The sequence below is a fragment of the Penicillium pulvis genome (assembly GCF_028828015.1).
Source record: "Penicillium pulvis strain IBT 33274 chromosome Unknown contig_23_segment0_segment0, whole genome shotgun sequence".
Taxonomy (NCBI): Eukaryota; Fungi; Ascomycota; class Eurotiomycetes; order Eurotiales; family Aspergillaceae; genus Penicillium; species Penicillium pulvis.
Window position 1 is genome coordinate 1,352,188 of NW_026643075.1, and position 12,912 is coordinate 1,365,099.

At 48.2% G+C, this 12,912-nt stretch overlaps 3 protein-coding genes across 3 annotated transcripts; 1 reads left to right on the forward strand and 2 right to left on the reverse strand.

Moving 5' to 3' along the window:
* Positions 1 to 220: 220 nt before the first annotated feature.
* On the reverse strand, positions 221 to 6,173 carry N7503_004757 (putative pectin methylesterase; the record flags this gene model as incomplete). Its single annotated transcript, XM_057064304.1, has 5 exons — positions 221 to 2,217; positions 2,276 to 2,372; positions 2,433 to 3,403; positions 3,462 to 5,993; positions 6,053 to 6,173. The coding sequence occupies 5 exons, from the start codon at positions 6,171 to 6,173 to the stop codon at positions 221 to 223; spliced, it is 5,718 nt and encodes a 1,905-aa protein (XP_056922047.1).
* Positions 6,174 to 9,652: 3,479 nt separating this feature from the next.
* Positions 9,653 to 11,285, reverse strand: N7503_004758 (uncharacterized protein; the record flags this gene model as incomplete). Its single annotated transcript, XM_057064305.1, has 3 exons — positions 9,653 to 10,678; positions 10,734 to 11,042; positions 11,091 to 11,285. Coding segments are annotated over 3 exons (1,530 nt in total), but the record flags the coding sequence as incomplete, so codon positions are not given.
* Positions 11,286 to 11,732: 447 nt separating this feature from the next.
* Positions 11,733 to 12,824, forward strand: N7503_004759 (adenosine deaminase family protein; the record flags this gene model as incomplete). The annotated part of the gene is made up of 1 exon (XM_057064306.1): positions 11,733 to 12,824. The coding sequence occupies one exon, from the start codon at positions 11,733 to 11,735 to the stop codon at positions 12,822 to 12,824; it is 1,092 nt and encodes a 363-aa protein (XP_056922049.1).
* Between the last annotated feature and the right edge of the window lie 88 nt (positions 12,825 to 12,912).

Here is a 12,912-nt window from a genome sequence, read left to right on the forward strand (position 1 = left end):
TCGACCTCTTGCTGATTAACAGACGAGATTTGACTAAAATTGATTCGTATCCGGGGGATATGATTTGCACAATGATAGAACAAAAAATCAATATATTTTATGCAAAGATTTAGACATTATAGAGAGCTATACATATCATAAGAAACACAATCATGGAAATTATGACTATAAGAATCAGGAACAGGAAATCAGTCAAGAACCCTTGATTGAGAAATCTCAATCAGGAGCACTTGGCCGTCTTTGTCGCAGTCACAGTATGAGTCGACGTCGTGCTGACAACCTTGGTGGTTGTAGAAGTAGCACGCTCTGTGATAGTGACTGAGGGACTGTTCGTCACTGTGGATGTCTTGATCACGGTGCTTGTAGTGGCGGGAAGAGTGGTGGTGCTCTTGATGGTTGTCGTCTTAGTGGTGGTCTTGGTAGAGGCAGGGAGCGAAAGCGTGCTCTTCACTGTTGTCGTCTTGACACTCGTAGTTGTCGCAGTTTCACCAGGCGCGGTCACTGTCGAGGTTTTTTCCACTGCACTTGTAACGGTGCTGGTGACGGTGGATGCCTTCAGAGTGGTGGTCTTACCCACCGAAGTCGTCTCGACCGTGGTAATGATCGAGGTCACGGCTGGGATTGTGGTACTTGAAATTTTAGTAGCCAGGGATGTGACAGTTGCCGTAACAGTAGAGGCATCGACCGATGTGGTCTTTGTGGTGACTGAAGTAATGTAGTCAGTGATGACTGGCAATGTTGTGGTTGCAGTCTTTGTGACGACATCGACATCCGTGACATAGACAGTCACTACATCAGTGACATCCCGCGGGAGAAGATCACGCTTCATCTTCTTTGTGGCAGCATCACAGCTCACTGTTGTTGTCACAGTCTTGGTGGTTGTCTTGGTGGAAGTGGAAGTAACAGTTGAGGTTGTTGCCTTCGTACTGATGGTCGTTGTGCCTCCAGTGCCGACGGTCACATATATGGTAGAAGTTGTTTTCCCAGCCTCGGCGCTTGTGGTCTTCACACTAGTGATCGTCGCGGTATCTGTGACGGTCTTAGTGGAAGCCTCAGCAGTAATTGTCGAGGTTGTGGTCAGCGTGCTCTTCACAGTTGTCGTAGTGGCCTTTCCAGTGACAGTCACAGTATCCGTGGTTGTGGATTTATCAGTCGTGGTAACTGTCTTTGCATCGGGTGTAACTGTTGAGCCCACGTCAACTGTCACAACCGAGGTCTTTGTGGATGTTGTCGTCGGCTTGGTCACAGTCTCCGTGGTAGTGATAGTTGACTTTGCTGTTGTGGTCTTGGAAACAACATCAGGTGTAATCGTCAGGGTGACGGTGGACTTGACGGTCGAAGTCTTGTCAGTTGGTGTGACTGTGGACAGAATGTTTGAAGTGGTGGTCGCCACAATATCGATTGTACTAGTAACAGTCTCCGTGGTAGTGATAGTTGACTTTGCTGTTGTGGTCTTGGAAACAACATCAGGTGTAATCGTCAGGGTGACGGTGGACTTGACGGTCGAAGTCTTGTCAGTTGGTGTGACTGTGGACAGAATGTTTGAAGTGGTGGTCGCCACAATATCGATTGTACTAGTAACAGTCTCCGTGGAAACAGAGCTTGACACAGAGGAACTGGCTGTGGAGGTGGCAGTAGCAGTAGCCGACGTGGCAGTCGATGCGGTACCTGCAACGAAAGGTTCACCATCAACGTGCGTCAGATCAATCCAAGATGTTGTGGCGAAAAAGCTATCCAGTTCAAACTGAACGACACCGGTATCATTAAGCTGTGTGGCAAACGAAGCACGGCCCGAAGTGCTCGAACCCGGACCAATGTTACCATATTCTGCAAAGGTGACACCATCGGTTTGTGGGCTGGAAGAAGACCATTCCTCCCAGCCGGCAGACTCAACACAGGAGTCAAGGTAAGAGTCGATATAAGCAACTCGAGCGTATGAATTCCAAGGCCGTCCAAGAGAGATCTTGGACATAGTTCCTGCACCAGTCGAGGGTATGATGGTGCATTGATCGAAGACAAAGCCTCCAGCGGTTGTATCCGTAGCGCGCTTGTCAGCGGTGAGGTTGATATCGTCCTCATTTGGCGAGATTGTTGTGTTCAAGAAATAACCAGCTCCACTTCCCCAAATCATATCGATATTTCCCTCCACATATCCATTCGACATCCACAAGTAGCCATTGATCAACAGGGCATCCTGGTTACCTGTAACTTGGCAGCCTATTACTAATGTCAGGATTGCCTCAGGATGAATAGAAACATGTATCATGTGACTTACCATAGAGACTGGCATACTTGCTTGACTTCACAGCAAAGCCCAGAGATGCGACATCCTTTTCCGTGCCATTATTGTTGACGAAGTTGATGTTGATGGCCTATAAATCATGTCAACATTACTAGTGTCATAAGAAGGAAATCAATCTAGCGGAACACACCTCAAAGTAGTTTCCAGTAGCGTAAACCGTTGCACTGTCCGAGTTGGACTCATCTGCTTGAGTGTCGACACCCTTATTGTACTGAATGGTGACCTGATTGCTTGAGTAATCGTAAGTGGATTCCGAATAGCCAACCAAAACCACAGTTCCAGACTTGCTGATGACAAGCTGTTCCTCATAAGTTCCAGGGTAAATGAAAATGGTGGGGGTGATCTTGGATGAAGTCGGAATGGCATTAAGGGCGCTCTGAATGGTATCGTATGTAGTTGTATTGTTTCCAAGGCTGGTCTTTGAGACAATGTAGGCTCCACTGGGTGGTGTTGTCCCATCGTATGCCGCAGTCGCAGTCGCAGTAGCAGAGGATGTGGCAGTGGCAGTAGTTGTCGATGCCCCCGAGACGGAGGTGGGGGTATCGATAGAGTCCCAGTATGTCATATCAATCCAGTCTGTGGAATCCATCACACTTTCCAGAGAGTAACTGTCCTCTGTGAGAAGAGTGGCATAACCGAAAGCCTCACGGGCAGCCTCGTTGTTTTCCCAATTTCCAGGGCCCGAGTTGTTGAACTCAGCGAATGTAACATAATCGGTACGAGGGTCTGTAGTCGACCAAACCTTCCATCCAGAGGGATTGATAACATCAGTCATATAGGAGTTCTTGATCACGACAAGAGCATACTTGGAGTAAGGGCGACCAAGATACACAGTCTCCGTCAGATCAACAGTAGCATCGGCTGCGGCAGTGAACAAAGTCTGGTCAAAGATGTATCCTCCGATCGCACTGGATGAGGCTCTGCTCTGTGCTGTGATTGCCGACTTGGCCCGTTTGGCTCCGATTGTGCAGCCCTTGAAGTAGGCCTTGGAATAACCCCAAATGAAGTCAATTGCACCCTCAATGTACGAAGATTCGTAATACTGGTAGCCAGTGGTGCTTCCAGTGAGGAGAGTATCTTGCCAACCCTGGAAGTAGACGGCTTTTGGATAATGAATTATTAGCAAAGCCCAACAGAAGATAATCACTCAGACACTTACCGTAGAATGCGATGTGGTTTCCATAAATTGAGGCAGCCAGAGTCACGTAAGATGATTCCGAACCATCAAGATTGTCCGAATTGATGATGTTCACATTGTAGAATGCGATTTTGGTCGAAGCAGTAGCGACAGTTGCGGTTTCGGCATCAGAGTGACCAGTTGGCAAAGGAGAGACGGAAAGACCACGAGAGAAGGTGATGGTAACCTCGTTATCAGCATAGCTCTGACCAGGATTTCCAGTGGTATATCCGATTATCATAACAGGGCCGTCTCTGTCAATGGAAGGGACTTGCTCGTCGTAAGTTCCAGCATACATGAAGATCACTTGAGTCGTGGTATCGTCGGGAAGCGACGCTAGAGCATCAGTCAAGTTGCTATAGGAGCCATCAATGGTTCCACCAACACTGACTAGGATAGCACCAGTGGGAGGAGTGGTACCGCTCGTGGGGTGAGTCCAGGTAGCGACTGCTGTAGAGGTGGAAGTTGAGGTCGACGTAGTACTAGATGCAGTGGACGTAGCCGTAGCACTGGCCCCTCCAGTCAGATCATAGGATGGGACGTAGCTATAAGCATCCATATCGAGCCAAGAGGTATCACCAATCCAGTTGGACAATGTGTAAGCCTCAGCCTCGGTCTCAGTCAAGTTTGTGGCAAAAGATGCACGGCTACTAGACCAGCTGCTCGGACCAGTGTTGTTGTATTCTCCGAAAGTCACATAGTCGGTTTGAGGTGAGCTTGTTGACCAAATGTGCCAGCCAGCAGGGTTGATATGCTTGTCCAGGTAAGAGTTCATGTAAACAACGATACTGTATTCGGAATAAGGTCTTCCGAGCCAGGTGTCCTGATAGGTAGTTCCGTAGGTAGACGTATAGGTAACAACACAGTTATCGAACACGTAACCGCCAGTAGCAGTAGCTGAAGAACGACTCATAGCAGCGATACTTGCGCCCGCGGTATTAGCGGCGATGACGGACTGATAAAAGAATGCGGTCGAGAATCCCCAAATATAGTCGATGGAGCCTTCAACGTAACAGTTCGAGAACACTTGAGTGCCTTTATTGGCAAGAAGAGTATCCTGGTATCCAATAAAAGAGCAGCCGTATGCCTGAACTGTGCCGTAGAAATCAGCAGCGAGAGCAGCCGTGTTGGAGGTTTGAGGATACGTGTTCCTGAAATTGATATTGTAGATAGCCAATCCCTTGCCATCACTGTTCTTGGCGTTGATGACTGGAGTGGTCTCATCTTCACCAGCGCTGGTCAGTACTCCATTTGAATACTCAATAGTGACGGTGTTTTGGGTATAGTCGTTCACAAATGTAGTTTCACCACGGAGAATGGTCTTTCCAGTGCGAGTGATAGAAATCTGCTCTGTGTATGTGCCGCTCTTGACGTAAATTGTGTACTCTTTTCCGTCACTCGGAAGGGCCGCAATAGCAGCGGTGATGTTCTTATAAGGGCCCGAGGTTGCATCCACCACATATGTGGATGTGGCGTCAGCGGCGGACGTGGTGGTAGCGGAAGATGTTCCGGTGGTTGCAGAAGCCGAAGCTGTGGCGGAGGTGGCAGCTGAAGCAATTGAAGTTGTCGTGACCACATCTGCGCTCTCGATGGCGGCCAAGACGGAAGAGTCAACCCAGGTGGTATCCGAGGAAGCATAGGTCGGGTAGGCGGCAGCAAAGACAGCAGCGACGCTGTATTTCGACAACTCAGATGCATCCAAGAGAGAGACATATTTTGATCGAGTGGCAACATTGCTTGAATAGGCTCCTGCCCCAGTGTCGGAGTACTCTGCGAAAAGGTTTTCACCATCTTGGGTAGTGGTGTCAACATGAACACCAGAGGCAGCAAACAAACTACCCAACACGGAGTTTCGGTAAACAACAACGGTTCCAGCGCCATTTGCAGAGGCTAAAAAGACGTTGCTGTTGGATGCCCCCGACTTCTGGGCCACTGTGACATGGTCGAAGACAACCGTCGAGTTATAGAGTATCGATGAAGTGGAGGTAGTGCCCTTCATGTAGGCCACAATTGCAGAACTGTCAACAGGAACGATCTCGGTGTTGTAGACATAAATACTCGCGGCTCCGTAGATGATCTTGTCAAGGGCCTCGATGTAAGAGTCGGCAATAACACCGAGGCCAACACTTGCAGTAATTCCCAGCGTTCCTGTCGAAACAATTTGGCAATCATAGAAAGCATATTTGTTTCCTTTCAGAACCATCGCACCATAGGATGCGCCAGTATTCGAAAAATTGATGTTCTTGAAGACCACTTGCTGGACATTGTTATTCACAGTCAAGACAGTACCGGCGTTGGTTATGGTAACCTCGTTCTGGGAGTAGTCGTCTTCATTGCTGCTTTGACCGATGACAGTAATTGTCGGGGTTGCTGAGATGGTAACTGCCTGGGTATAGGTGCCTGCAGAGACGGTTACTGTTGGAATTCCATGGCTCTGGGCGTACACAATTGCGTCGCCAATAGCCGTGAATTGGGCACTGCCATCGATTGCAACAGCAACAACGGTTGTGGAAGCTGCCTCCGAATTAGTTGATAAAACTCCAATACTTCTGTCAAGATTGATTGAAACCCACTGGGAGAAGTTGAGGTAGAGGTAGAACTTGACGTGGAAGTGGACGTAGCCGTGGTTGTCGGAACGCCGGTGCTGGTTGCAGCAGCTAGACCGGCAAGTCCCAAGAGAGACAGAAGACGCATCTTGACAAGCCTATAAAGGCAAGCAGAACGGATAGGTGTTACACCTGGATGAACAATCACACGACTCTAGTGCCAGCTGCAAAGGCTCAGAGGCGGTCTATGAAGGAATCAAAGTTCCATTAAATCGCACTAGGGGACGTGGATTATATATGACTACTCGGTCTACTAGACATGGAAAGAGAAAAACAAGTTCTAACAATGTACTTGTGTGGCGTTACGAGCAATCTTGCTACTTCCACCACTGGCAATCTACATGTCTCAGGCATGAATAACCGAGGTGTTCATAGAAATTTTGGCAATAATAAGCTTAGTCTGGTTTGTACCACAGATCCATAGCTCCTGGGCAGTTCCAGGCCCAGCAGTATCAGTATACATAAACCAGCCTTGGTGTACAGAAGACTGCCAGTGGGAATTGTGGCAACGGTCTTGTCCGGCCCGATCAAAAGTCGGACTCGAGCCGGATTCCGTATGAAAAGCCCCACTGGACCAGTTCCTCAATGGTTCAGCTCGACGGTGTCTAGTCACAGTACTGTGCGCCACGTGGTGTTCCTCCAATCCAAATTGACATGTGGCTTGGTCACTAAGAAGAAACCCGCGCCAATCAATGACCCCTTCGTCCAGACGTATAACGGGGAAATCAAGTCCAAAGCTTAAATAACGCTAAACTTTAGCCTCGAAAGCGTCGTTTCACTGACAGGGGCATCGGAAAATTTGCTGACACGTCATAATTTGCAGTGCAATTGTATCTCGTATATAGTCCCAGGATCTTGGAATTCCAATCCTGACGCCAGGGAGCCCAACCCGCGACTAAAAAGCCGATCAACAACCTCGGACTCGACACGAGTGTGTCCGGTGGGGAATGTGTCCACAGGCGCGTTTAGACCCGACCACAAATGGTCAATTTGTGGCGCAGCCGACATAATCTAGTGTAGAACCTGGGAGATAAGATGCAAAGCGCTAGGAAAAAATTTGTCCCGTCTTGCCATTGTCTGGCACTTTTAGCGCTTTGCCAAGCCCATCCTGTGGATTGGATTTTCCACCAAGGGATTTCCATGGAACCTACCGGCAAGCGATACAGATCGATCGAACGTGTATAAGGAGGAAACGAGAGCTTCAGAATGGACAAAATACCCGATCGGCCGTAGCTAAGGCACGTCTACTGTGGCCATGAAGCATCACGTGTGGAATGCGGTATGTGATACCCACCACTTTGTAATTTACATGTTCTTGGCCAATCGCAGACTGAGAATGCATGCAGCACATTAAAACCAAATTACCGTGCATTCGTTGCGCGATTGCAATTGAAAAGTGGCCAGGGACTGTATTTGGTACCTAGGATTATGACTGAGGGAAACAACATGGAAAAACAGCGCGCAGTAACTTGGGTCGGCAGTATTTCCCATGCCCTAATGAAACAAGTTCGGCAGAGGGAAACAAGACAGCATTCGAATATCTTGATATTATTCTTCAGGAGTTCAGGGTCCAATCAGACCTTCCAGGGGGAAATGGGTCCACATGGTGGACTGATAGAAATTCTTCTCTGGAAAAATCTGGAACCTGATGTAGTCTGTCGACCGTGGATCCACAAATCAGATTACTCCGAAGTAATCGCGAGGCAAAACCGTTCCCATCTTCTCCATCGCGCTTTTTCGGGAACTGCCCGAGAGGGTAAGATCTTCTCGTATAAAATCATAATTTGCAGTAGCTTGCTGTTATCAAAGCGATGAACCACAAATCCTAGACCACGAGGCTTGCCATCTCTGTACCTCCCAAGGGGTATGGCGGCCTTCGGAGCTCCCCTATATGATTCCAAATTGTTGTCACGGGAACATACTTAGGAGTCTATGCGGCATGCATGCTCATGTCCGTCCATGCGAGAAGAGCCAAGGCATGTAGATTATAAGGATCCAGTGTCCCAATAATGCATAGCGATACCCCGCTAAGGCCATTGTTTGGTTCAAGGGCGTTTCAAGTTTTTTTATTTTTTTTTGGTGGCTCTGATGAGTTTAGTCAGTTCTTTATTGAGTCAGGAGAGAGGTGTGCGCTTTGAATCTTGGTGTCCGCAATAATGGTGGTTCCCAGTGTTTCTATTTCCAAATGGCGTCAAGACCAGCTGAAAACATATAGAACCCATCAGCCGGCCCACTTTGGATTGGAGACTGCAGCCCAATTTACTTTCGATTTATGATTTATATTTTCGTAAACTCCCATGAACTCCAGTAAGATAGATCAAAACCACACTTTGTCGGCAACTCCGATGGGGAAGTAGACCCAACTAGCCTCTAGAAAATTTGTGCAATTAACTAGTAAGCCCTCTAACTCAAATGTGACGGGACCTTGGGAGTCAACTCCTTTGATATCGGCCAAAAGAGCCGCAAAGTCCCATGCGGACTTGACGAGAATTCCAGGTGAGTCAAATGTGGTCGATGTCGGCAAAATGCCGTTTCGGGACAAAGCGCCGGTAAACACCTTTGGACCCTAAAGCAGAATGGTCGATGCAGACCAGCTGATTGATCCCCGTGTCTCTACACCCAGTGATAGTGGGGCAAAGCCCGCGGCTACATCTGTTGCAGATCCGGCCGACTGAGCTATCAGCTGAGTTTAGTCTAAAGTATTCGGACACCGACTTTTAGATTGTATGTTGAAAGGGGTTACGAAAAGTAGCATTTTAGAATGCAAATGCCCCCATCAAGAGCCATATTGCCCGTTCAGAGCATGCTCACAATATTCTTCTTTTGGGAGACTGTGTAACTCACATTCACAATCAGTGGCGCACCTTGCAATATGAATGCGGACAAATTCATTCTGTCGCTCCAGATTGCGCTCATTTGCGACGCTGGCAATCTTTTGTGGGGGTGCCTACTCCCGCTCGTATGAAGGCCAAGGCGAGATCGATCATCGAGCTCGATACACCTAAGATATTCTTTGGTGATTTAGGAAAAAGGTGATGGTGCTATATCGGGGACGATCGGCGATACCTTGCACACTTAGTGTTAAGAGATATAAGGAGACTGGAATGTACAAAGAAAAATGGTAATCACGGCTCAGCCCCGTAATCAACAAAGCGAAAACCAAGGCCCCTAAGGGTCAAGGATCATAATGTCCTCAATGCCATTCAATTGCAGCCGCTGCGGTTAAGCAAGGGAAAGGCATGTGGCCAGGTTGATGTTGAACATTTTGTGGGCGCGAAACAAAAAAGTCAATCACCTCTGAGATGTTCGGGTGAAACGAACAAAGCACCCAAAGCTTTCCACAGACTTTCTCGACATTGCTGATTTGGACGTCTACGCCTGGCATGTATTTCAATAATCTAGGACGCATTACTTCCAAGGTTATCCACAAATAGACCACCCAGATAGAATAATAACTAAAAAATAACGTGGGACCTTGAGAAATTCGTACTCGATGGAAATATCTTATCAATCAAATGTGGATGAATTGCCCTCTAAAGACATATATTGTCCATCCTCCTTATGCATCTAATATCGGTATCTGAAACCTGGAGTCTTCCAGTCCGTGATATCCTCATAATCATCAGATACTAGCCGGACCTGAGTCACCATGTCGCCCACATTTTGGGGATTATTGTCCCCGTCCAGCAACTTCCCGCCCCCAACGGCGCCCGCATTTCCAGCGCTTCCTTGGAATCCTTCCAAGCGCACACGTTTGTCATTCATCCATTTTAGGTAGAATCGCAGACATAATGCTAGCACGATGGTGAGGGCGTAGCAAATCATGATAGTGCGAAACGCGGTCCCATATGTGGGTGCCTCGCTAGTGAGGAAGAACTGAGGGCCCGAAATATTTCCAGCGCAGTATGCCATAAAAAGCAGGGCCGTCACTGTCATCTTCTTGGTAACACCGCGGTAATTGGCCTGCACGAGCGATAGGGCGAGAGGCATTGCTGCGGACCCAGTGGAAAGCAAGAAGTAACCGAAGAGTTGGACGCCCAGAACAACATGAGCGCGGGAGTAGATGATTGCACTGCCGATCACGCAGGGGATAACGACGGCAATGATTAGTAGGCAGTTGAGTTGGCGAAACCGACCTGCAAGCCAGCCCGTACCCATAATGGTCGCAACTGTAATGAGCGAGTATGGGATGTTAATCAGTGTAGACTGAAGGCTCGTAAAGCCGAAAGACACAATGACAAGGTTGGAAAAGTTCTGGGTGCCTCCATTTGGTATCTGAGTCAATAGCTCCAGGCCAAAGATAAGCCACGTTTTCGGATCCACGAGACATTCGACAACCTGATCCCACTTCCAGACAGTCTCTTCTGTGGTGCCTGTTCCTGCAACAAGTACTCTGTTGGTCGCAAGCTTACGCTCTTCTTCGGAAAGGAATTTGGCTTTTGAAATTGAGTCTGGGAGCAGGAACCACACCATGAAGCCCCATAGGAATGTTAACAGGCCCAGAACAATGAACATCCATCTCCATGGACCCACGCTATCGTTGATATGCCCCAGTCCGTAAGCGAGAAGACTCGCAACTATACCACCCATGCTCTGAACGGTTCAAGTCAGTATATCTAGGTTAACAATAGGTGTGATGAGTACATACATTTCCAGCAAACCATATGCCTGTTCTGGTAGGGATTTCATCACGAGTGTACCATGTGGATGTAATAAACATGAAGGCAGGTGTGGTTGTCGCTTCGGCAATGCCCAGCAAAAAGCGGACTGTGATGAGGCCCCCGAAGTTGCTGCATGCCGCAGTGAGAGCCACCACTGCTCCCCAAAGAAGCGTATTGGCTGTCAAATATTTACCAATTGGCAGGCGGGCAATCAAGAAAGTCGTGGGATATGACCACCCTAAATAACCAAAGTAGAAAACGGAGGAAACCCAGCTATATTGCTGGCCAACTAATCCCTACAAAGGTCAGTATGAATGTTCATGTTTGATCTCTAAGCGACCTACCGTATCATCCTTGAGTCCAAATACGGACGCGCTGGATAGGATCGTCTTATCCATAAAGTTCAACATATAGGTAATGAACATGAGGGGAACCAATCGTTTGTCGATCTTCCGCAAAACGTGTTTTGCGGTGTTGTCCATCGCCTGTTCCACAGCGGGACTTGTGCTTGATTCCGCCATGGCTGCCTTTAGAAATTGGCTATCTAATAGCCAGGCTTGTATGTATTTCGCTTGAATGAAATCAAAACAGAGGCATCCCTTGCTTCTTATTCACGTGTGGACCTTCCTATTCTTATCTTGTCTTGCACTCCCATTGGCTCCAGCCCCGCACCACTCAAGTGTTATCGGCGAATATGGAAATTTCCCATGCTGATCCTTGAACAAAGTCCGCTGCGCTGAGGGTCTAGTCTTAGATAGCTTCTAAAAACATATACAATATGTTCATATAAGCTAACCTCAGGTTAGGAATTGTTTCCGGTGTCGGAAATTTCCGACGCTTGTACCCCAAGACGGATCCCTCCAAGCAACTAGAAGTTGTTTACTGTCCGGAGCCGAGATTTGAAGTTGACTTACTTATTTATCGTTCCATTCCATCATCCACGTTCACCCAGTCTCATTCAAATCGATAAATCACGCTAGTCCAGCATGAATGGTCTTTCTATCAGTCCCTTTATCGCGAATCTCCCCAAGGTTGAGCTTCACATTCATATCGAAGGCACTCTTACCCCCTCACTACGCTGGGAGTTAGCACACCGTAACGGAATTGCTCTTCAATATGCCACGCTGGAAGACCTCAAGGCATCATACGCTATTACATTGAATCATCGCCCCGAACTCAATGGGCGAAAACCTGGGATACCAACATTTCTGGAAGCCTACTTTGCCGGATGCGAAGTTCTGCGCACCGAAAACGACTTTTACGACCTCGCCATGGCATATCTTTCTCGTTGCGCGAGTATGAACGTGCTATATACGGAGCCATTCTTCGATATCCAGGCGCATACTCGTCGCGGAGTTCCAGCCGCCGCGGTCCTCGATGGATATTTGAGGGCACAACAGGATGCCGCGACGAACCTTGGTGTTCATTCACAATGGATCATGTGCTTCTTGCGCGACGAGCCTGTGGAGGAGGGGTTGAAAGCCTATGCTGAAGCGAGGCCCTGGGCAGCGGGGAATGTCAAGCGTGGCAAGAGGCTATTCCACGCCGTTGGATTAGCCAGCAATGCTTATGAGAGGCCACCAATGCTTTTTGAAGGGGGCTTCGCTCTCGCTCGTGCAGATGGCCTGCATGTCACCATGCACTGTGATTTTGGACAAAAGGACACACATGCCCATATAGCCGAGGCAATATTTCAGGTATGCGATGGCAATGGAGCAGAGAGGATCGATCATGGGCTTGATGCCGAAGATGATGAGCAACTGTGGAGAGGCCTTCTGGATAGAAACATTGGCTTAACTCTGTGTCCACATGCATACCACCGCAGAACCGCAACCGAGGTATTATTCCCCAAAATTCGAAGGTTGTGGGAGAGAGGAGTAAAGTTTTGCATAAATAGCGATGATCCTACACTCATGCATGACGTTTGGGTCGATGGAAACATGCAGAAAGTGTATACTTATGGCGGATTCAGTCAGAGTGAGATGATCCAATTGGCGAGGAACGCAGTGGATATGTGTTGGGCGGAGGACAATATCAAGCAGGCCATATATGAAAAGCTAGATAGCCTATCTTTATAGCTCCAACTCGAGGGGATCTAGAGCCGTGCGTCGACATGTAGCAATAAATTCCATGGGGCCACATCATTACTTGCTGCGGAAAACATGC